The sequence below is a fragment of the Phoenix dactylifera genome, chromosome 8 (assembly GCF_051530095.1).
Source record: "Phoenix dactylifera cultivar Ajwa chromosome 8, Ajwa_hap1_PhDact_Kaust_v1.1, whole genome shotgun sequence".
NCBI classification, from domain to species: Eukaryota; Viridiplantae; Streptophyta; class Magnoliopsida; order Arecales; family Arecaceae; genus Phoenix; species Phoenix dactylifera.
This window is the reverse complement of record NC_143197.1, coordinates 8,315,503-8,338,019: the sequence shown is the minus strand read 5'-3', so window position 1 is coordinate 8,338,019 and position 22,517 is coordinate 8,315,503. Positions and strand designations below refer to the sequence as shown.

At 42.2% G+C, this 22,517-nt stretch overlaps 1 protein-coding gene across 1 annotated transcript; it reads right to left on the bottom strand.

Moving 5' to 3' along the window:
• Window positions 1–594: 594 nt before the first annotated feature.
• On the bottom strand, window positions 595–19,115 carry NDT1 (NAD+ transporter 1). Its single transcript, XM_039124513.3, has 9 exons — window positions 18,449–19,115; window positions 18,229–18,324; window positions 9,469–9,575; window positions 7,849–7,897; window positions 7,632–7,741; window positions 1,969–2,063; window positions 1,793–1,881; window positions 1,559–1,653; window positions 595–1,392 (listed from the first exon to the last, which is right to left on the bottom strand). Exons 1-9 carry the CDS (start codon window positions 18,516–18,518, stop codon window positions 1,156–1,158), a joined length of 948 nt encoding a protein of 315 aa, XP_038980441.3. The 5' UTR covers window positions 18,519–19,115; the 3' UTR covers window positions 595–1,155.
• Window positions 19,116–22,517: the final 3,402 nt, after the last annotated feature.

Here is a 22,517-nt window from a genome sequence, read left to right as displayed (position 1 = left end):
TTATTTTATATCATAAAAGCATATAAAAGAAATTGTAACAGCTATTATCTTACTCCAAAGAATCCTGGGAAAGGGCTCAAATTGGCAAACAAATGACATTGTTTTTGTCATAATGGTAAGTAAAACCCAACACACTCACACTCCTGCTTGACGTTCCAATTTGTTTCTTTTTTGAATATTGACTGAAATCCTTCTGGTCAGGCTATCGGCAAGCCCTCCCATCTCCTTCCTTTTGAACTGCACATTTGAAGTGCACATCAGCTGGCTCTGACCGATTCAAGGAAAAGCAGAAGCCAAAAAACAGATATTCCCCTCATGGATTACCTTGCAACTTGCTCAGATGTCACGAATATTCCATTAACTATTGCTTAACTCTAAGATTTGTAGGAACCAGGCATCATTAATAACTAATAAACATTTTTCCAGGAAGCATGATGTCATACGGAACTCCACTGGCGGATCAAACTTTCATAGACTGTAGTGGAGCAAAAACACAACCATCCGGTTTGATTATTGCATCCCATGCCATGCATCCACATCCAACAACTCCAGTGTGCCAAATCACAAGCTCTTACCTAGCTGAGACAAAGCAGCTTGATCCAGATTAAAATTAACTTTGATTACTAATACAATGGACATGTTCACAGATTTACCACCGTAGTGGTAAATAATCCAATACAATGTAGTGCAGAAGACAATAAGCCCAGCAAGCTTAGCTTGCAATGAAGCAACCTGTACTTGAGGCGAAAATTGCAACTGATGTCATATCAGTAAATGAATTCCTCAATAACTGCTTTAATGTATATTCAACGGTTGTCATCATCATTAATCTGTTGCAGTATCTGTTTCAGTTTTCCAAAAAAGAACAATGTCACCGCTCAAACCTTGCACACCTTTCTCCACATGATGGTATTACTTCAATGAAGAAAGCTTTTCGTCGATTGGATAGCATGTGGATTTCTTTCACTGTACCCAAATCATATTTTACTTCCAGCTATGCAAGTGTAGTGATCCAATCATACTGTAAAAACTGGAAGATATAATGCCTTCCCATAAATGAATGGGTAGCAGGTCAAGAACAGTGAAAAACAAATTGGTGGATTGATTTATTGGAATACTCCCTTTCAAATGATCCAAACCGGGTATAATCTATAGTTAGAGTGTATGTGGATGTTGTTCAGGAGGGAATAACGTAATCAGGAATCTATGGATCATCTCAAAACTGGTGAATGTAATTACAGCTGCTGGAGTGGTTCGAAGCAGGTTTGTGGCACAACCACGATAAAAACCAGGAATACCCTCTTCTTGAAGTACTTTCTTTATGCAGTCAATTACGCCCATATATCGCATTTCCGAATGAAATCCCTGTTCTTGAAGTCTTGAACGTACCACCTAGCATTAATGGATGAACCAAAAATGTTCAATTAAGATGGTGCACAGAAATGCACAAAAGGATAATAATTACTATCACCTTTAAATTATGACAGCAGTCATTTCGTGCATATGATATGCCTAAAAATTGATCAACTAAGGAATACTGAACGTTTGATGTAAGTACCTCATGTGGATATGTCAAGGTCGATGCAGCTATCTTAGAGACAGATGAAGCAACAGCAACATCTCCAGCACTGAGTGAATTGATGGTAGTATTATCTGATACAACCGCATTTATCAAGGCATGCAACAGATTGTAAAGTATGCAAATTAAGAGACAAAGCAGTTTCTTTTCTTTAGCAGAAAAAAGCAATAAAAGGATTCGTTTTTCCATTTATAAGTAATGATGAAGTAGTACCTCGCTTGGCCAGGTAGGTTTTTATCTTTTCGTATGTAGGAAACTGGATAGCAACATGACTGATTCCCGCCAATGCAGGCACAAGACCACTGTTCACCACATTAGATAAGTATACAGTCAAAAAGACATTGACAATTCAATTAAAAATGTATTATAATGCCTCGGAAAATCAAAACCTGTACAGGCCCCTTATGCCTTCTTCATGGGCTATTCTCCTCAAAGCATTAAGCGTACCCTGGTATGGCACCACCCCACCTCTCATTCCTTGAGTCTGTGGGAAAGGCAGCAAATAATTTATAGAAAATCAACTACTCTAAAGCCAGGTAATCTTAATGTGGATCTTACAAAAAAGAACAATCCAGCTTAGGATCATTAATACAAGAAAATAGTACTGATAGATGTTGCAGATTAATGCTTTGCTTCTCAAAATCCTCATGGTTTAGCCTGGGTTGACTATACCTCAGTCCTCATTCAGCCTGTATAGAGTGATATATAGCCGCTGTTGGAAATTGCTCACTAGCAGTATACTTCCAGCCCAGTGAAAGCACGGCAACTACTATAACATTGTGACATGGTACCAAATTTTGGCTTCATGCAGAGGTCAATACCAAAATGAAGCCTTTTTGACCCCAAGATGGCTGGTAACACATGATTTTAGAAAACCATGCAACTATGCCACATTATAAATCTTGTAATGTTTTCTGGAAAAATCTTATAAATAGTTAGTTTAAACTTCCCTCAAAGGAAATCACTGGTATTAACAGTTTCTGTATTAAAAGATGAAAAAAATAAAAAAAAATGGCATGGTACATTTTAAACTATCACTTGTATATGGTTCTTAAAACAAGAATGAATCATATTTCAACTTCCAAGTGCTAACAAAGTAGCAGGAATCTTGGATATAAAAAAAAGGCATTCTAGCGGATGAGGTTCCCACCATTGTAGGGTCCAAAAGGGTCAAATTTATGCAGCCTTACCACCACATGTGGCGAGGCTGTTTTTGTGTTTTTAACTTGTGACACCTAAATCATAATGGAACAACCTAACTGTTGCACCAAAGCTCGCCCTTTAGTAAAAATCTTGGATATGCCTAAAGATAATAATCTTCTAATGAAGCCTGAAACAGCTTTGCAACTGTATATGGAAAAGAATAACACTCAAAAAATATTGCATGATATCTGCCAAGATGAAGCCTAAAGATGCCAAATATCATGTACAAATGGAAAGAGAGAGAAAGGGGGCCATAGAAGGGGGAAGTATGAGCGAAAGAGTAAAAGAAATCTAGGTTATTGTGGCCCAATAATGCTTAGGGGATGAAAAAAGAGGTAATGAAATAGGCTCATCTATGATTTTAAATGCCAAAACCAGAATCAAAACCTGCAGGTGCAGTATCGTTAGAAGGTTGAAGGGGCTGCCCGCCTCCATATCACAAGATCCAACAGTGTTCTACAACTAAGTACAGAGTCTTGCCCCACAAATCTAATATTAATAAATTGCACCACCTCTGTAGAAGTACATCATATTCTTATGCCACCGTTCTCCATTGTGCTGTTGACACATTGTTAGTCAAGTCACATTATAGATCATCAATCCAATCACCTCCAAAGCCAACATGGAACCACATGATATTTAAAGACACATCTACATTGTTGTTACTCAGAAGGCGCAACAAAACCACATCACAAGCAGCTAGGTGTTGCATGTTTTGTGACTCCTCAAAGAGCGCTATACATATCTCACCAAGCACAAAACATGAGGAACATGCCTTGTAGCATCGACAGTGCATAAAAGCAATTATGAATATTCAAGCCCACCATGGTACCACAACCTGAGCATTCTCAAGACTTTCCTACCTAAAAGATACTTGCGACATCTAGCACACAATTTGCATGCCTTAACAAAATTACCATCCTAACACTTCTTTGCTTGTCCCTTCTTGCTCAACCAAAGGTGCAAGTGCCATATCATGAGCCAAAATTTGCCACATCAAGTAAATACAACAGTTTTAGCAAGACTTGCATTAAGCTAGGCCAAATCTTTGCTTAATTTTCTCCTAATGCTTGTACATTCATTAAAAATATCCAAATAGATACCCCAAATGCAACCTCAAAACTCCTCGCATGGATTTAGCTAACTCATCTAGGCAAAAATCATTTGAGCACTCCTCAATGGATGAACACTTAGGCATGTAAAGTCCAACCTACAGATGCATCATAGTATTGCTCATTTCTACCATCAACGAAGATCAAGGCCCTTTTGTTTGATAGCATTTACCCCTTTGCCCCCCAAGGCACTCTATAAGAATATAAATGGGCTACCCAAATTCTCACAACGAAAAGCTGGTATCAAGAGGCCCTTATTACTATTTTCTGTTATACCTGCACATGTCGGTCCCAAAAAACTCCCACACTCGAAGACCTTAACATCCATCCTATACTCTACCAATAACTCCTATTTATCACCACAACTAATTAACAGGCTAGATGGCTTCCTTAAGTTAGAACCCTTCCAACTTGGTCACTTGAATCCTTTTTCAAACCACAAGATCCCCATCTGTCAAAACCACAATTAACTCAAACAAAAAATGTGTGTATTCTAGTATTGTACAAAATAAGGAACTAGCAAAGCTCGATAGTCTCTAAATCAAGCAATCCTATCCACAAAATTGATAATATTCCATCCTAAACAAAATGGCACTCCTTGAACTCTTTCAAGGCTTCATTCTTGATTTTCAAAATAAGAGATGCCAACATGTATTAACTTCCTAACCTGGCTCAAGTTCGCCAACTATATTAGTTGCAACGTTATATATGATATCTTGTGTGTGAATTCTATTCCAAGCTTGACCTGACTTGTTACTTTTCCATGTGCCCCTAGCAATCAGCTTTGAATCCTCAAAAACTCCTATAATCACAAACTCTTCAAGCATTTTACAGGATCCTCCTTTTTTTATGCTCTTCTTCAAAAAGCACCACCCACACCTCTATAGCTCTACCATGAACTTATTTCATTTTTGCAACAAATACCTTACAAGTCACATTCCATGGTAATACTAATTTAATGCTTTGGACCATGTGGCACCCACATGCTCCCATCTAAGCCACCGCCTAAGAAGGACAGATACTTCAAATCACATGTTGTATCCATCTCGTAACTTTATTGAACAATGATACTCATGGTATGTTGTGCCGGTCCGAACCAGGCGGTATGGAGGATACTATACCAGTTTGGCATCAGTATTTGATACAGGTAGCATACCAACACTCGGTATACCAAAAAAATTTTGTACCGTACTGATACTGTGCTAGAGACAGCGAACCTTGATAATGCTCATCAGATACTTCTTGGATACATATCTAATACTTATATTATATATTCTATTTTTCAAAATTAAAAAAAATTTAAATACTTCCTAAATACACTTTGGGTACTTACCTAATACCTCAAAAAAGAGAAATGAGGATCAATTTTGTAGCATAAGAATCAATGCCTGGTGTACCGGTACCGAGCCCCGGACCAGTTGCCTGGTGGCATGGGTCAGTATGGGCCCATGCCGCGCCGTGCTGAACCTGTATCGATACAATAGAAGAGGTGGGAGAGAGGAAGAACGGAAGAGAGAAAAAGAGAGAGGAGGAGGCCGACGGAGAGCCAACAGAGGGCTACAGAGCCACCGCTTGGAGGAGGCGGAGGCAGGAGAGCCGCCGCATGGAGGAGGCAGAGGCAATGAATTTGCCAACTTTCACTTAAAAGTCGCAAAAATAAAAAGAGCCCCCTCCGGACCCTCTTCCGTGGCTCCTCGGCCTCCACCTCCTCTGCACGGCAGCTCCCCGGCCTCCACCTTCCTCTCTTCCTCTCCCACTCCCTCCCTCCCCCGCTTTTTCTCTTTTTCTTTTTTTCCTTCTCCCCCTCTGTCGCCGGTCTCGTTGTCGTTGCCGGAACCGTCCTGGTCCGCTACTAGTATGGCTCGGAACTTTCCAAACTGAGCGGTTCGGGATGGTTCCGCCGACCATGATATGGATATTAATATTAAAAAGCATGAAATATGGTCTATTGAGCAATGATTAACAATGAGCTTGTAAAAGTTAATGTTATTGTGTAAGATATGGACTATATTATTTTGATAGCTTACTATATTTTATGAATGTTTTTACATACTATGCATGCATGTATGTATATAATACATATAGGTATAAATATGTATGTATATATATATATATATGCATGTTTATTCCTTGAGATATCCTAGTCATATTTATTGTAGGCTACTTTTTAAGATTTGTTCTATCACTGTATCCATATCATGCCATATCCTGTATCCATGTCCGCGCTTCATAGACCACAATTAACTTTGAGTCTTGAAGTTCTAGCCCTCAGACTCGCAATGGTATCAACCAACTTTATTCGTCATGCCCCATCTTCACCTCAAGTTTGTAGTCCAATGCTTTGCAACCTTAACAAACATGACCTTTTCAATTTAATCATATAGCTTATCATAAATTCATTTGAAGCAAATCAACATTTCTACTCGAGTACTACAACGCAAAAATCGCCTTCACCAAAGAGCTTTCATGCTACCAAATTTTGTGTGGAACATCATGACTTGCACACAAGTCTCCATGCTGTGAGCAAGCAACTTTAGCTTCAATTATTTGATTGTCTACCTCTAGAACACTGGCGCAACACTAGCCTTACTGTGAGAACATTAATACTCCCAACACATTGTCTGCAAGGTGATTAAGCACCTCAAGTTCAAGTGTCACATTTACCTTTACCTTCTTATGAACAGCATCCTAGCACCTAGCAACCACATCTTTAGATGAAGAATAAGTTCTAAACTCCTAGTATTTTGAAAGATCATTTCATTGCAGCTTAATTGCATCTCAATGTGTTTAAGCATTTAAATACCTGATATGGATCATTTATATAGCTCAATTGTACATCCTTTGTATTGAATTCATTGATGCTATTAAAAAGAGGTGTGTACGAGAGTGATACTTATCTAACTGCTTTTTCTAGTTACCTTCTTTTATCTAACTTCGTATTTGTTTTGTTTCACAAATGTGTTTAATGCTCCTTTTTCCATTGTTTCATCATTAATTTTGTTTCTCCTGTTTGATATTTATTGAGAATTTGAAATGCGTTACAAATTATTTGCTAATGTTGCCTACCCAAGGAGAAATCCTAGCCCCACCATTAAGGAACTTGTTAGCACATAAAACATTATGCACCAACATGCGATTTAGCACTTTAGCATCTATGAGCAAACTCAGCCTTCATAAATAACCAACCAAAATTCTTCATACTTTTACCACCCTCACAATGTGAAGTTTTCGCATTACAAAGAACTGAAGGAAGAAAGCTGCAGGAGGGGGAAGAGAGAGGACTGCAGGACTGAATTATTTGACATGCGAGTTGCAAAGCCACTATATTCATCAGCCAGCACAAGAGGACCCAAACAACAATAATCCTTCAGAGGTAAGTCTTGAAGAACACTTGGGTCTTGAAGATATGGCCCAAAAACAAGGAAACATTAAAAAGAGGATCATTATGTATAACAACTAACAATAATTTTCAACTATACAAAATATAGAACAGAAAATGCAACCAAAGAAGTATCAAAAAAAAGTTTTTCTGAAAAAAGATGAAAAAAGTAGCTGCATAGTTGAAATTTGGTTGTAACTCCCAAAAGATGTAAGTCCATTATGTGTGACATACTTGGGGTCCGGCCTTAAAAACCCAGAGTGGATTAATGTTAGTAGTTCTGATAATAGAATATTATGTGCTTATTTCAATTATGACATCGTATCACAGAAATTATTCCGACCCATGCATGACATACTTGAAATCTTGTCTTGACAACCCAAAGTGGATTGGTGGCAATGGTTGTTGCAGCTCCAGCACCAGAAGCAGCTATCATATTGTGACCTACAGAGAGTTGATGGCTTCCATCTGTGAAAAAAATTATTTAATAAAACATCAGCATGCCAGTATCTTGTAAATCATTTTTAACAGCTTCTTTGTTCATTGCCACCCAGAGGAGAATTATATGCACTGACCATCTGAACAAAGCAAGCTTTTGAGTTGCTCATAGACAGTAAAGTAAACCTGAAAAATTTAAAGCAAATGATTAAATCACACAAAGAGAACAGAGAAGGGTAGGGGAGAGAAACAAAGAGTTAAGAGATTCCTTTCCGGAATTCTAAATTAAACCAGAAGAAAATTATCTATTACTAAATTAGCCTAGTAAAAATGAAAGTATCCAATGAGTATGCTTCCGGGGACATATGCTCAACGGAGAAAAATACTGCAAACTCGAAAGGAATACATGCATCCTCAAGTTATGTGCTCAAAGGAGAAAAATACTGCAACCTCAAAAACAAAATATACACATATTTTCAAGGTTCGCCATCTCAGTATCGGACCTCATACCAATACCATCCTATTGCAGTATCGGTACGTCTAGTATGGCATCTAGTTCAGGGTACCGATTGTCAGTACATCCTCTATGCCACATATCAATTTGGTACCGATATGGTACAGTACAGTCGGTACGCACCGACACCGACCGGTACGGCAAACCTTATATATTTTTATGTTATGAACATTTAGATGACCACAATCATGAATTATGCATATATCTAATTCAAATTACCACTCATCAAAGGGCACAAAATTAAAAAAGAATGTGCTTGACCTTTGCAAAGCACTGTTTATCGCCTTTCTTCAATTTAATTTTGCTACTTAGGCAATCAAAGAAATAAAGAATAGCTATAAAAAATGTTGTAGCAGGATATTAAGGTAGGGCAATAAACCCGGGTTATACACTATCAAAGGAGGGTTTACAATTGGAACGCCTGAAATGTGAATTTATCTACCCTGTAAAATGATCCATATCAAAGAAAATTATAATAAAGAGCATTAACTAATGATTTACCAGCCAAATAATAAGATAAGTCATTGATGGGCTAAACTCAAGTCACAACTGAAGCCAGTTAAACTCTTAGATCTGAGAAAGGCCAATGCTCTTTGAGTGGAGATTTAGTAAATAAATAATATAGCAACAGATATTACATTAAAATCTCACTTAAAAAGTTGTGTCAGTCCGCCAATTTAGTGGTTCTAGATGGATGAAATTCTATTGTATCAAGATTCTCTTCTAAAAAGCATAGAAACGCCGACTAGTTCTTCCTGCTCAGAATCTTCTCCTACTAATAAGATGCTGCCAACAAGGTAGGTAGTGACACTTGCAAAACAAAGGTGGTGCTATTAGAAATAACATGTTTTCTGTCCAAGGTCAATTCTAACAAATGTAAAAGCATGAAGCAGAAGAAAATCAGTCTGCTCAACTATGTCCCTCAAAGTCATACACGTGTATAAATATATATATATACACAAAAATGTCTATATGTAGACACATACATATTGCATATGCATAAATACGTACATAAATGCATATATACATATATCATGAAGTCTAAAGAAGTATATTCTGTCCACTTTACATTCATAAAGTGTGGAAAAAAAAATAATTGGAAGTTGTTTGACCAACACAATTATTTACAAGCATGAATTCTTCTTTCTTCAAGATTCAAGAGATTCATTTGATGGTTAACAGCAAAAGAGTGATAAGCAGCAATAAATTTATAATGCTGAGTTGAAAAGAACGGAAAACTCACAGCCCAGTTGGGAAGCAATGCCAACACAGTTGGTGAAAGACCACGATACATGCCACGGACACCTTCCTTTCGAACTATTTGTTCCAGGCTCCCAATTATAAGACTTCCTGGAAATAAAAGTTAAACAATAACTTTTCTGAAGGCAGAGCACAAAAATGAGAAGTTTTATGCATCTAAAAAAGAAAAGCCATGCATTTTGACCACTGCATGTTGAGAGTTACAAGAGTTACAAGCTGAAACAAATATCCAAGACATTTGAGTAATTAGATGAGATAAATAAACTCAAGCTTGAATGAAGTCCAATATCATGGTGTAACACAAAATTCCTTCTTAACCTTCGATCAGGAGGCAGTCTCATAGGTTCAGCAACACAAGCGATGAGAAGATATGATACCCTCTTAAAATCATTAGATGAAATATAAAGGAAATGATGTATTCACATGGATCAGTTAGCTGGCAGTAACCCACATGGACCAACTTCCCCCATGAACAGGTCAAATACCAGTCTACAGAGAAATATCACAAGACTACGAATAAAAACTGATAAGTGGTTGACTCCATGCCAATGAAGATGAGGAGGTCCTGCATTAATTGATTAACACTCTAACCATGAAAGTAGGTGTATTGGTAGATGAATTGGTTTTTTATATGAAGGAAATAACTTTGACGAGATAGATCTCCATCATGCATTGTTTGTATGGCTTTCATGAAGAAATCAAGTTGCATTCTAGAATCTCAGACTTGAAGAAGTTGTTCTGATCCACACCCTTGATTTTCCAGACAAAGGGGCAATTGAAGATAAACATGTGTTCTAATTTTCAGATTATGATGTTGCCAATTCTCGAAATAGAAGGAATGAAGAAAATTGATCCAATAGAGTGTGTACTATCAGAGAAAAGTGGTTCTGATCATTGGTGCTGCCATTTGGAATCAAAGGGAGCAATATGCAATTGATCCTGCCTCCATTTCAAAGTGAAGTTTAATTGTTGAAAATCAATCATCGTCACCATCTCTTCTATCTCGAGAGGCTTTTGTTGTGTTCTCTTGGTTTTCCTTCTCATTTCCCCTTGCTCAGTGTCTCTTGACTCTCTTTCCTTCTTTTATAACCCTCAACCTTTCATCCTTTTTAGGATTTTATGACTTGGGACCTCCTTCTCCTCAATTTACTTGTTTTATTGTCTTCTTCGTATCCATTCTTCTGTCTTTACCCTTTTTTCTATTCCTTTAGACAGCCAAAGGCCCAAAACAATTTCCCTCCTCCCTTTGAACTGCTCTTTCTTCTCTTCTTTTCTTTCTAGAAGCAGCAGATACAAGCAGATGACTATTTGACAAGAACTCCATGTGCATCAAAGCAAGCTTTGATCTATTACTAGCAATAGACTGCAATACATAGCAACAACTATGTACAGCAATAAAGCAGAAGCATCAACAAGCAGCTAGGTGTTTATGATTACTAGTAAACCAAGTTCAAACAATATTAAATCCACACTGGTTCTTGGAGAGAATCAAATGATTGATTATAGATACCTAGATTAGCTTGACTGCTTGATACTTACATTCTTTGTTTGATAACAACTGTTTAAGAGACTGTTATTACATAATGCTAATTTCCAATATGGGTCCATGACAGCCTCTTCTTAGTGATCAAACTGGGTGGGATTCAAATTCTCCTTTTTTTTCAGACTGTGGAAACAACCATGTCTTGGCTACCTCAAGGGTGACTTCCATCCAAACAATAGGGTAATAAGAGACTGCCTGACAAATTCCAGATATCATACAACTCATTAACAACCTCGTGACCCAGTTTACATTACGAATCAACCATTTGTGCTCTTTATTTTTGGTCTCACAAAATCCATGAAAAGTTCCCAGGAACATGCCCATTTTCTGCGACTCATGAACAAATTCTATATAGAGGCATGAAGAATTTAACAGTAGTTTTGTTGTGGTTCAAATTTGGCTCGAGGGTGACCACGCCGGAGGAGTCGGGGGAGCTACTGGTCGGGATGGAGGAAGGACGTCGCTTCCTGCGCGTCGGCGGACCTGTACAAAGTCTCACCGGTGGGATTCCGATGAGAGCCCGATGCTTAAATTAGAGTGGATCTTAGCTGGTTCAGCCATACAAAATGTCCTTAGCCGTTACCTGATGGGACTATTTATAGTCCCCGCGGAGGTACCCAGGTGGCAGAGGTATGGCCCATCCTCATCATGGGAGGAAATGGCGAAGGCCAGGTAGCGCGTGGCCACGGCTTGCTTGGGGCACAGGTTTTGAGCTGTTCCTGCGCACGCTATGGCGTTGCGGGCGTTAACAGGATATGGCCCTTGGCAGCAAGGTATGGCCCCTGGTCGTCATGTCGTAAAGTGGCCAGCAAGCAAAGCATGGCGCGGTGGGGTTATATTGTACGGCTACGTATGCGGGCGTAGGGGCGCGCGTAGGTGTGCATGTGGATGCGGCCGTGGGCGAGGTCGGGCTCGCTTGGAGCCTGCAACATTTATTTGGTGAAGTCAGCTTGGTGAGTACTGAGGTTGGGCTGACTTAGGGGCCGCGACATGTTTGGTGAGGTCGGCTCGGCAGACGCTAGAGTCGGCCTAGCCTCCTCGGCTCGAAGGTCAACTCGGTAGGGCGCTCTGAGCTCGAGCCGGGGTGCGTTGTTGTATAGGGCGCCCTGAACTTGGCCAGGGCGGATCGTCGTTGTAGACTCCAGAGAAGGCTGTTGTAGATCGGAGTAGTGGAGAGATCTGGCTGAGGTCGGCTTGGCCTTCGGCAAGGTCCGAGGTCGGACTGGCTCTTAGTGGGACCGAAGTTCCGTCTGGTCGGCGCCAAGGTTTACTTGGCCGGAATGGGGTGGTCCCATGTTGTAAGTAGGACGACCCATTTTGCCACCCATCATTTGCCCCCGCCTTCCGAGATCGAGTTGCTCTTTGGCTCGGGCGAAGAAAGTAGCTAGGTTGTTGGTCGTTCTGTGTCATAACCAAGTGCTCATGAGGATGTGCGCGCTAAGCTGGGTACACTGCATAATTAGGGGCTGATTACTTCAGGGCGAGTACTGCAAGCCGAGCTTGAGTGGATCAGGCTGCCACGTCAATTGAAGCGGGAGCGGCTGCAAGAGCTCTTTGAAGTGTTGCGTTCACGCTTCTTTTCGAGGCATCGCTGGGTGGAACGCGAGGAGTCAATCATTAATGTCCCGTTCTCCGAAGCGGCTCTCATGACTGTTTTGGCCTTTAATATTATGTTCCAGAAAGATTCGCTGAGGGAGCTTCTGGACCTGCCACGCGGCGAGATCCGGCTACTTGGCCGCTTGGTTAACCCGATCTGAGCCGTTGAGGTAGGTTATATAAGACCTTAGAGAGACCCCAAGGCCCTTATTTGATTTTTCTTACTTCTCTTCTTTCTGGCCGCCATCGTCGCTCTCGAGCTTTCTGGAAGGCTTCCGGAGTATTTTGGACCTTCTCGGCGAACTTTGTGACGAACTCTGCTCTAGTTTCCGGCGGCCCTCTTCTTTTTCCCCGTTTTCTTCTTTTTTCTGGCTGCCATCTTCGTTGTAAGAAGTTGCAGAGATGATTTTCAGCAATAAGACCCTGATAGCCCGACACAACGAGGTGGTTGCATCGGATGAAGCTCGGTCTGAGGAGAGGTCGAAGAATCTCATCACCGGCGTGACCAAGGGCTTCTGCTACAAGATGTGCTTCGTCTCAGCCCGCCAATGCCAGGGTGGATGATGTCTGGAGCGAACGAGCTCGTCGAGGCGTGCGAGCTCGTCGCCGAGTGACGATCTAGGACGCTGCAAAGGCCGCCACTGAGGTCAGATCAAAAGCTGCTCAAGCCGACAATTCTTTTCTACTTGTTTTCTTTTCCCTTATGCTTTTGCTAGATCGGCCACTTAGGCCTTTTTGTATTTAGCTCGACCTCAAGGTCGGCTTCTTTTATACTCGGCCTTTGGCCTTTCAACATCAATAAAGTGCATTTTCTTCCCCATTTTGCATTTTAAAATCTGACAAAGTATTTGAACTCGTTTCGCTTGGAGCTTTATATTTAGCTAGCAAGGTCCGAACTGCATAGTTTAGGTACTGGCTTAGCCTCTATGCTGCCAGGTAACTTTGCAAAGTTGGCAAAGAGCTCGCTGAGGCCGGGACAGAGGTTGCTGCTGAGGTTGAGATGGAGATCGCTGCCGTGGTCGGGTCGGAGGCCGCTGCTGAGGTCGGGTCGGAGGCCGCTCAAGCCAACTGAGCTTTCTCCCGCCTATTTTTTATTTTCTTTTATTCTTGTAAAGTCGACCACTTAGGCCTCTTTGTAGTTTACCTTTGTATTCATGCCGACTTCAAGGTTGGCTTCTTTTGTACTCGGCTTTTGGCCTTTTAACATCAATAAAATACACTTTTTTGGTAATTTGCATTGTTGAAGTCTGAATTTGAGCTCATCTTGCCATGTCTTGTGATGGATTTTTGTGTTCGGTCAACAGAATCCGAACTACTTGGATGCTGGCTTAGCCTTTATGCTGCCAAATAACCTCGCAAAGTTGAAGGGCATGCTGCTACCAAGCTTGTCCGCTGGGGCATTTTGGGCATCCTGGTCGGGCGTTGGGCCTGCTTTGGGCCCTTCACGAGAACTGAGCTCAGGGTCCTCCCCTAACTTCCGTACTGTAGTATACCAGGGGACCTTCTAGGTAGAAGGTCGTCGTGAAATTCGACGGCTTCTTGCTTTTGTAGATCTTTGTAAGCTTTAACTTGGGCACTCGATCTAAGGCCGGGTCGCCTTTAAATTTTCCTTGAGGTCGTCTCGTCGGCTCGCGGTCGACTCCTTAGGACGTCTCGAGCTCGGGCTCGAGACGCCATTATTCTACTAACGATTGACGGAGCCTTTTCGGCTCTTAATGCCTGCGGTCGCGGGAGCTCTTTAGCTCGCGATCGACACAATGCAAGGTGCCCCAACTCAGATCAGGGTGTCTGCGGTTGATGGGCCTCTTCGGCTCTTAATACCTGCAGTCGCGGGAGCTCTTTGGCTCGCGGTTGACACAACGCAGGGCGCCCCGAGCTCGGGTCGGGGCGCGTCTTCGGAGATGGGCCTCTTCAGCTCTTAATAGATTCTGCAAGGTGCCCCCACTCAGATCAGGGCGTCTGCGGTCGATGGGCCTCTTCGGCTCTTAATACCTACGGTCGCGGGAGCTCTTTGGCTCGCGATCGACACAACGCAGGGCGCCTCGAGCTCGAATCGGGGTGCGTCTTCGGAGATGGGCCTCTTCGGCTCTTAATAGATTCTGCAGGGCGCCCCTACTCAGATCAGGGCATTTGCGGTCGATGGGCCTCTTCGGCTCTTAATACTTGCGGTCGCGGGAGCTCTTTGGCTCGCAATTGTTACAACGCAGGGCGCTCCGAACTTGGGTCGAGGCGCGTCTTTGGAGATGGGCCTCTTCGGCTCTTAATAGATTCTGCAGAGCGCCCCCACTCAGATCAGGGCGTTTGTGATCGATGAGCCTCTTCGGCTCTTAATACCTACGGTCGCAGGAGCTCTTTGGCTCGCGACCGACACAACGCAGGACGCCCCGAGCTCGGATCGGGGCGCATCTTCGGAGATGGGCCACTTCGGCTCTTAATAGATTCTACAGGGCACCCCTGCTCAGATCAAGGCGTCTACGGTCGATAGGCCTCTTCAGCTCTTAATACCTGCGGTCGCGGAAGCTCTCTGGTCGGGTCGACACAATGCAGGGCGCTCCGAGCTCGGGTCGGGGCGCGTCTTCGGAGATGAGCCTCTTCGGCTCTTAATAGATTCTGCAGGGCATCCCCACTCAGATCAGGGCGTCTGCGGTCGATGGGCCTCTTTGGCTCTTAATACCTGCGGTCGCGGAAGCTCTTTGGCTTGCGATCGATACAACGCAGAGCGCCCCAAACTTGGGTTGGGGCGCGTCTTCGAAGATGGGCCTCTTCGGCTCTTAATAGATTCTGCAGGGCGCCTCCACTCACATCAAGACGTCTGCGGTCAATGGGCCTCTTCGGCTCTTAATACCTGCGATCGCGGGAGCTATTTGGCTCGCGATCGACACAACGTAGGGTGCCCCGAGCTCGAGTCGAGGAGCATCTTCGGAGATGGGCTTCTTCGACTCTTAATAGATTCTGCAGGACGCCCCCGCTCAAATCAGGACGCTTGTGTTGATGGGCCTCTTTAGCTCTTAGTTGAGGTCGCCGTGCGTCGTCAAATGGCGTTGAATGTCGTCGAATACTCCTGCGGTCGCGAGAGCTCTTTGTTTCGTGATCGACACAATACAGGGCACCCCGAGCTCGGGTCGGGGCGTATCATCGATAATATTTAGTGCCCCGAGCTCGGGTCGGGGCGCATCGTCGATAATATTCAGCGTCGTTATGTCGCAGTTGTGGGCTCGTGCCATGGAAACAACCAAGCCGTGTCGAATCCATTAAAGCATTTCAGAGACGTTTTTTTAAAAAGGCCTAAAAGACAATTTTCATTGATAATATACTTTTGAGATCAGAGTTCCAACCTCGAGGAGCTAAAGTTTCGTTCAAAGGTGGCAGCTTGTGAGCCCCAAGCCGCTAGACCCGGGCTGGTGGAGATAAGGCCTTTGCCACTGCTCCCGAAGTCAAGGAGCCGCCAACACATGGGATACATGGCTACGGCATTGATGGTGCCCGCAATGGGGCGGTTGTCGTTCTGCCCCTCGCACGGCTCTGGGCTCTATTCCCCGGGCTCCCCCTGGTCTGCTTGAGCACAAATAAACCGACCCAACATACCTCGGCGGAGCGGATAAGTGCTTCGATCTCATCTCGGAGCTGGTAATAGTCCTCCGTATCATGGTCGTGATCTTTGTGGAAGCGGCAGTATCTGCCCAATCGCTTCTGCGACTCTAACGGTCGCATCCTCGGTGGTAGTCGGAGGTAAGCCTGACCCTCGATCTTCTTAAGGATCTCGGCCCGGGTAGAGGTAAGGGGAGTGTATTTTCCGAACTTCTGGAGGAGAGGCCTCGAGCGAGCCGGGCTCTTGGGCCAAGGAAGATTTCTCTCAAGTCGGAAAGATCTACTCCTTGGTCGGTCGTACTCCCTTTCGTCAACAATCATATGCCATGGGGCAGGGCAGTGATGTTGCGAGCGTCGTCCTGAGAGCTCGCGCCCGCAAAGAGGAGGTGTAGACTGGGCTACCGCCTGCTGCAGGTCTTGAATGGCCGCAGTAAGCGTTTGAACTTGTTGGATGAGCAGATTAAACTGCTCTGGCTGGACCTGAGGAGTTTGATCCGCCGGTGCAGATGCTGCAAGGGGTGGACTTTGAAGCGAGTTACCGAAAGTTAGTGCCTGGCTACTCGATGTATTTGAAGCTCTGTGGCTCCTCAATCTCATGATCACGACTCAGACCCTTCTTCTAGCGCCAAATATTGTGGTTCAAATTTGGCCTAAGGGTGACCACGCCGGAGGAGTCGGGGGAGCTATCGATCGGGATGGAGGAAGAACGTTGCTTCTTGCGCGCCGGCGGATCTGCATAAAGTCTCACTGGTGGGATTCCAGTGAGAGCCCTCCGATGCTTAAGTTATAGTGAATCTTAACTGGTTCAGCCAAACAAAAGGTCCTTAGACGTTATCTGATGGAGCTATTTATAGTCTCCGTGGAGATGCCCAGGTGGCGGAGGTATGGCCGGTCCTCATCATGGGAGGGAATGGCGAAGGCCAGGTAGCGCGTGGCCACGGCTTGCTTGGGGCACAGATTTTGAGCTGTTTCTACGCACGCTATGGCGTTGCGAGCGTTAACAGGGTATGGCCCTTGGCACTAAGGTATGGCCTTTGGTCGTCATGTCGTAGAGTGGCCAGCAAGCAAAGCATGGCGCGGTGGGGTTATAATATACGGCCACATATGCAGGCGTAGGGGTGCGCGTAGGTGCGCATGTGGATGCGGCCGTGGGCGAGGTCGGGCTCGCTTGGAGGCTGCAGCATTTACTTGATGAAGTGAGCTTGGTGAGTACTGAGGTCGGGCCGACCTAGGGGCCGTGACATGTTTGGTGAGGTCGGCTCGGCAGACGCTGGGGTCGGTCTAGCCTCCTCGGCTTGGAAGTCAACTCGATAGGGCGCCTCGAGCTCGAGCCGAGGCGCGTCGTCGTATAGGGTGCCCCGAACTTGGCCGAGGTGGGTCGTCGTTGTAGACTCCAGAAGAGGCCGTTGTAAGTCGGTGTAGTAGAAAGATCTAACCGAGATCGGCTTAGCCTTCGGCAAGGTCCGAGGTCGAACTGGCTCTTAGCGGGACCGAAGTCCCGCTTGGTCGACGCCGAGGTCTACTTGGACGGAATGGAGTGGTCCCATGTTATGAGCAAGACGACCAATTTTGCCCCCCATCAAGTTTAGAAAAAGGAATACAAGAATTATGGTATGAGGAAATAAAAGACCATATTTAAGATACCCTATCATTTAAAAGATATTTTACAACTGTAACATTATTGGGGAAACAAAATCTTTACAATCATGAATTTTAACATAATTACACAGATTTCAGAATCTTGACTAACTTTAACAATAACTATGCATAAATTCAAGATAGAGATGACGTAGGAATCAATGCACAGCAGTTCGACATCTAAAAAATGGTTTGGTGCCCCTGTGAATTAAGCAACTAGAATAAAAATCATCCACGTAGCAAAGAAAAATAAAATTAAAAAGGATTTTGATAGGACAAGCATCCTTCAAAACACCAGACAAGACCTCGGCAGCGCTTCTTAACAACATTTAACAATAAAACAAACAAGAGCAGTGCATAAGAAGGCAAATGTCATACCTTTAACACTACTGTTCTTGAGAGAGGCCAATCCATGGACCTGAAACCTCGTCTTGATCACATCCAACGGGCAAACGAAAGTAGCCGCAATAACACCTATCCAAATCACCCAAATCAAACACAAATAACTTCGATAAACTCGTAAAAATTCCGTTGTCCGCCTCAAAAAACCTAAAAATCTCAAGGAATCAAATAAAACGGCGAGAATCCAAAAAAGTACCGGCTGAGGCGCCGGCTGCAGCATTGCAGAGAAGGCCCCTAGTGCTGGGGCTATGGGACTCGGCAGACATCGCGGGAATCCGATTCGAATGACCAAGATAGGCTAGGGTTTCGCGGTGAAGCTAGGGTTTCCTCTCTCGAGAGGGAGATTGTGGCGATCCAGCGTCGCATGGCCAGAAAGCTATCGCGGCGAGCTCCTCGGCGGCGCGAAGCAAAGAGAGATGGGTAGAAGAATCCGTAGCTACAGCCGCTAAAAGAAAAAAAAAAACCTAGGGTTTCGATGAGACCGGAGGGGAGAGAGGCGACGCCATTAATAGACAGCTCTGTTTCGCCCCCGCGTGGTCGGACTCCTTCGCGCCCTCCCCCTCCCTCCCGTTCTTGACGGACTTTTAGATCAGGTAGGACAACGAGGTATTGTGATCACCGAAACTCGGAGAAGAAGCGATCCTGGCCATTGTTTTTGGTCATCGTGACCGTGGGAGGAATTCCAAGCTCCCTGTTTGACGGTCTGATGTGATTGTGGGTTGATTCGTTTCTCGCGGTGTCCTCTCGCCGCTGCGATTTAACGCTTATCACGACGGTGTATTGCAAATCTAATTGGCCACCCTTTTTTGAGGGATTTTGATCGGCCCCAGCCCCCAAGTTGACTATTTTGAAATGAGGTCCATGGATTTGTCGTGGCTGTGGCCGATGACATTCAGATTTTGGTCGAGTAACGTAAGAAATGACGCGGTAAAAGCTTTAGTTATTGGCTGGGCGAGGACTTACCCGTTAGGGAACTGTTATTTTTTGATTTTTTGAAGTATAATCATGCCTACTATGTATAATACATCCGTTTTAAAAAAAAAAAAACTTTAGTTATAAATGTAAATTACTTTGAATAGTTCGGTCAACTTTTTCTTCTTTGATTGTTTGTTGATGTAATTTGCTTTGATTAGTTAGTTAATTGACGTCCTCGTGGGCAAGGATGATTGGGAATAGAAATAAACAAATAAACACTACTCTATCTCTAATGAAGATAAATCAGTTTTAAATTTGTAATGAGATAAAAATCTCACAGTCTTCTCTTTTTTTTAAAAGAAATTTGTTCACCATATTTATCTCGGTACTTAATTTTTAAGAAAGTAAAATGTTCACCAATCATATTATAACTGATCACATCTTTCCTTTTTCATCAAAGACCAAACTAATCTCTATCCCCACCTATTTGGGATGTGGTTATCTATCGTTCTTTTGGTAGCCACATTCTCCACCTCCTCTCCTCCATCCTTTCTCACCTTTCCTCATTGTCTCACCCTCTTATATTCTTTGTCGCTGTCACTGCCTCTAATGGCATGAGTGGCACTGCCTCTTATGTGCCCTTCTTTGCTTAGAGACCACTAGTAATAGGCATTAGTTAGAGATTGTGGACAATGGTTTTTTCTAATAAATTGGTAATTTGATTACCCAAACTATAACTTTTCTCTCTCGTTCTTTAAAAAAAAGAGATTAAGGAAACTATATTTTCAATCCATCCATTTACCAAGCAATACAATGCATGTCAATCTCAAAGTCAAAGCCCTCCATCGAAGGTATCCATATGACTTTCAATCTAATTTTCTTTTTAATTTTTGTTGATTTTCATATATCTTGCAGCTCTCAGTATCGTATATTCCTTTCTTATAAGGTTCTCATATAGCACGAATGATGAGATCTTGAAAGAAGCTTCAATAGCTATGGTGACGTAACTGAAAGCAAGCACTGCAATCCAATTATTTTATTTTTCTTACTTTTTTATATTATGGTAGCAATAAGTTTTTTCTTATGTGCTTTTGAATTAATTAAGATTTTCCTTTGTGCAATTAGGGCTATTGTGGATTGCGAAACAGTACTCCAAAGGGTTTGGTTGTATAAGCTTTGCATTAAGTGAAAGAGCCCTCTACTATCATTTGTGGCATGGATAAAAAGGTACTAAATAAGACAAGTAACTTCCATCCTACACTCATGCAACCCTAGATTCTCATTAATGTTGATGACTCCAAATGGGCCTTCTTCATCCTTGTGAGGGCATGATTGACTAAGAGGTATCTTCTAAGATAAGTGAAGTTATTTGTTCCAGCATTTAGCTATTAGATTATTCTAGCATTTTTTTTCTTATAAAAAAAAAGGTTATGATTTATTCATAAACATTTGAGTGATATCAAAAGAAGTTGATAAGGATTCAATTTCTTTCTTTGCAGATTTCAAGTAGTTGTGCACCTTTAGCAAATCTGGTGATTCGAGGCTGATGAAGGAATGACCTATGCCTCTGGGCTGTTCTATATAGACTTTTCTTTTAGCTCCACATGGGTTGAACCACCAAGAATCTTGACTGTCAAGTTATATCTCCGAATGCATCCATAGTACGATATGGAGCCCATGCAATTTCATCGTCAGCTTCAAATTTTTTATTCCAATGTTATTTGGGTCATTCTAGTGGTACTCCATCATGCAGAAAATTTTATTCTCAAGAACTCTAACAAATAAACCAAACTCTCACCATAAATTGGTTGTATGCATTTAAAAGGTAGTCTTTGGATTAACTTTTTGTTAATATATCTCGATGCATTTAGGCATATATTTAGGTAGAAAAAGGTTGTTGCCATGCATGCAATTTTGTAGAATAAGAAGTAATTAATTTAATCTGAATCTTTATCCTCTCTATTTATTTATTAAGATGAACTTATAGAATCCATGCCTTTCTATTTTACTTTTATTTATGAAATATTTTATTATTTTTATTTGATATTTTATCCTTTACTCAAAATCATAATAATTATTTCTTATAATGTTATCTAATTTTTTAAATTACTAAACATGTATCGTACTTACCTATATGCTAGTTCTGGTTGTTCCTTTGGGGTCCTTATAACTAATTACTCCCTTAAGGGTTCCAACATGAGCTAATCCACCAAAAATTCAGAAAGTTATCCAGCACAGCTTCCAATTTGGAATGCACTGACCAATATGCACTTACTTAAGGTGGATTAGGGCTCAAAACTTTTAATATAATTTTTTGTAGAATCAAAACCAGATTGAGGTCTCAAGCATCTTAGATTAATAAGAACTTAAACCCATATTTAAATGATGAGACTTCCAAGCCAAACTTGTCGCGCCCCGAATTAGGCCTGTGACACAGCCGTGCTACCGAAAGCTACTGCTCACAATAATATGAAGCCTCATTAATAATAATACATAAACAAAAGTGTCATTTCATTTATAAAGTATTTTTCTCAAAATGAAGCAGTACAGAACTCTAAATTTGTACATCCAAAATGAATTTCTCCACCCAAAAATTTTCAAGCTCTCTACTCCTAGCACCCTATATATTTGAAAGAAAAAAAACAACGAGAGACATATGAGCTACGCGGCTCAGTAAGTGACCCTGATGCAATCTTATGGTTTCAAATACATGAAATTATTTGAATATGAAATTGTATACTACTAATTATGTTTCTCAAAAATTAGGATCGAACATATGTTAGCAACAAAACTGATCCTAGTCAAGTACTTCAATGACTTTCTCTTTTCTTTCTAATGCAGCTTTCTATTCCTCAACCACCATGCCATGGATGATGTAGCAATTCTACCCCACCCATTAGAAGCATGGCATCATCAAATTCTAAGTTCTAGATAAAATGGCATAATCAGATTCTAAATTCTAGATGAAACTTATACCACAATCATTTTATAGTGCATAATCAAGTGAAGAATGGATCTCATCTTTTCTCCTTTTAAAAAAGCAAAAGCATCTTGAAACTTCCACTACAGTAGTTTCCTGCTATTTTCTTGAGGAAATATATTATCGAGGAAAAAGCATCATGAAAGACTGCATCCTTGCAAGTAAGCTTACTACTTCAAAAATCTCGGTAACATCTAAAAGACTTTGTAATATCATTCATGTCACAAGGTTCGCACCATTCTTTTGTTTTCTCTCTTGTTTCATTTTAGAACAAAAACATTGGATACAAGAGATGAACCTAAACTGAAGTTTGTAGCTAGGCTATAATGTGCACCGGGTAATTACCCCTTTTTTAAGAGCACCTTATATG

Coding starts and splice junctions, on each gene's coding strand:
- NDT1 (XM_039124513.3), bottom strand. CDS start 18,518: ATGTCTGCCGAGTCCCATAGCCCCAGCACTAGGGGCCTTCTCTGCAAT. Junction 18,325..18,448: donor TGCAGCCGGCGCCTCAGCCG/GTACTTTTTTGG, acceptor TGATTTGGATAG/GTGTTATTGCGGCTACTTTC. Junction 9,576..18,228: donor CAAGAACAGTAGTGTTAAAG/GTATGACATTTG, acceptor TTTTATTTCCAG/GAAGTCTTATAATTGGGAGC.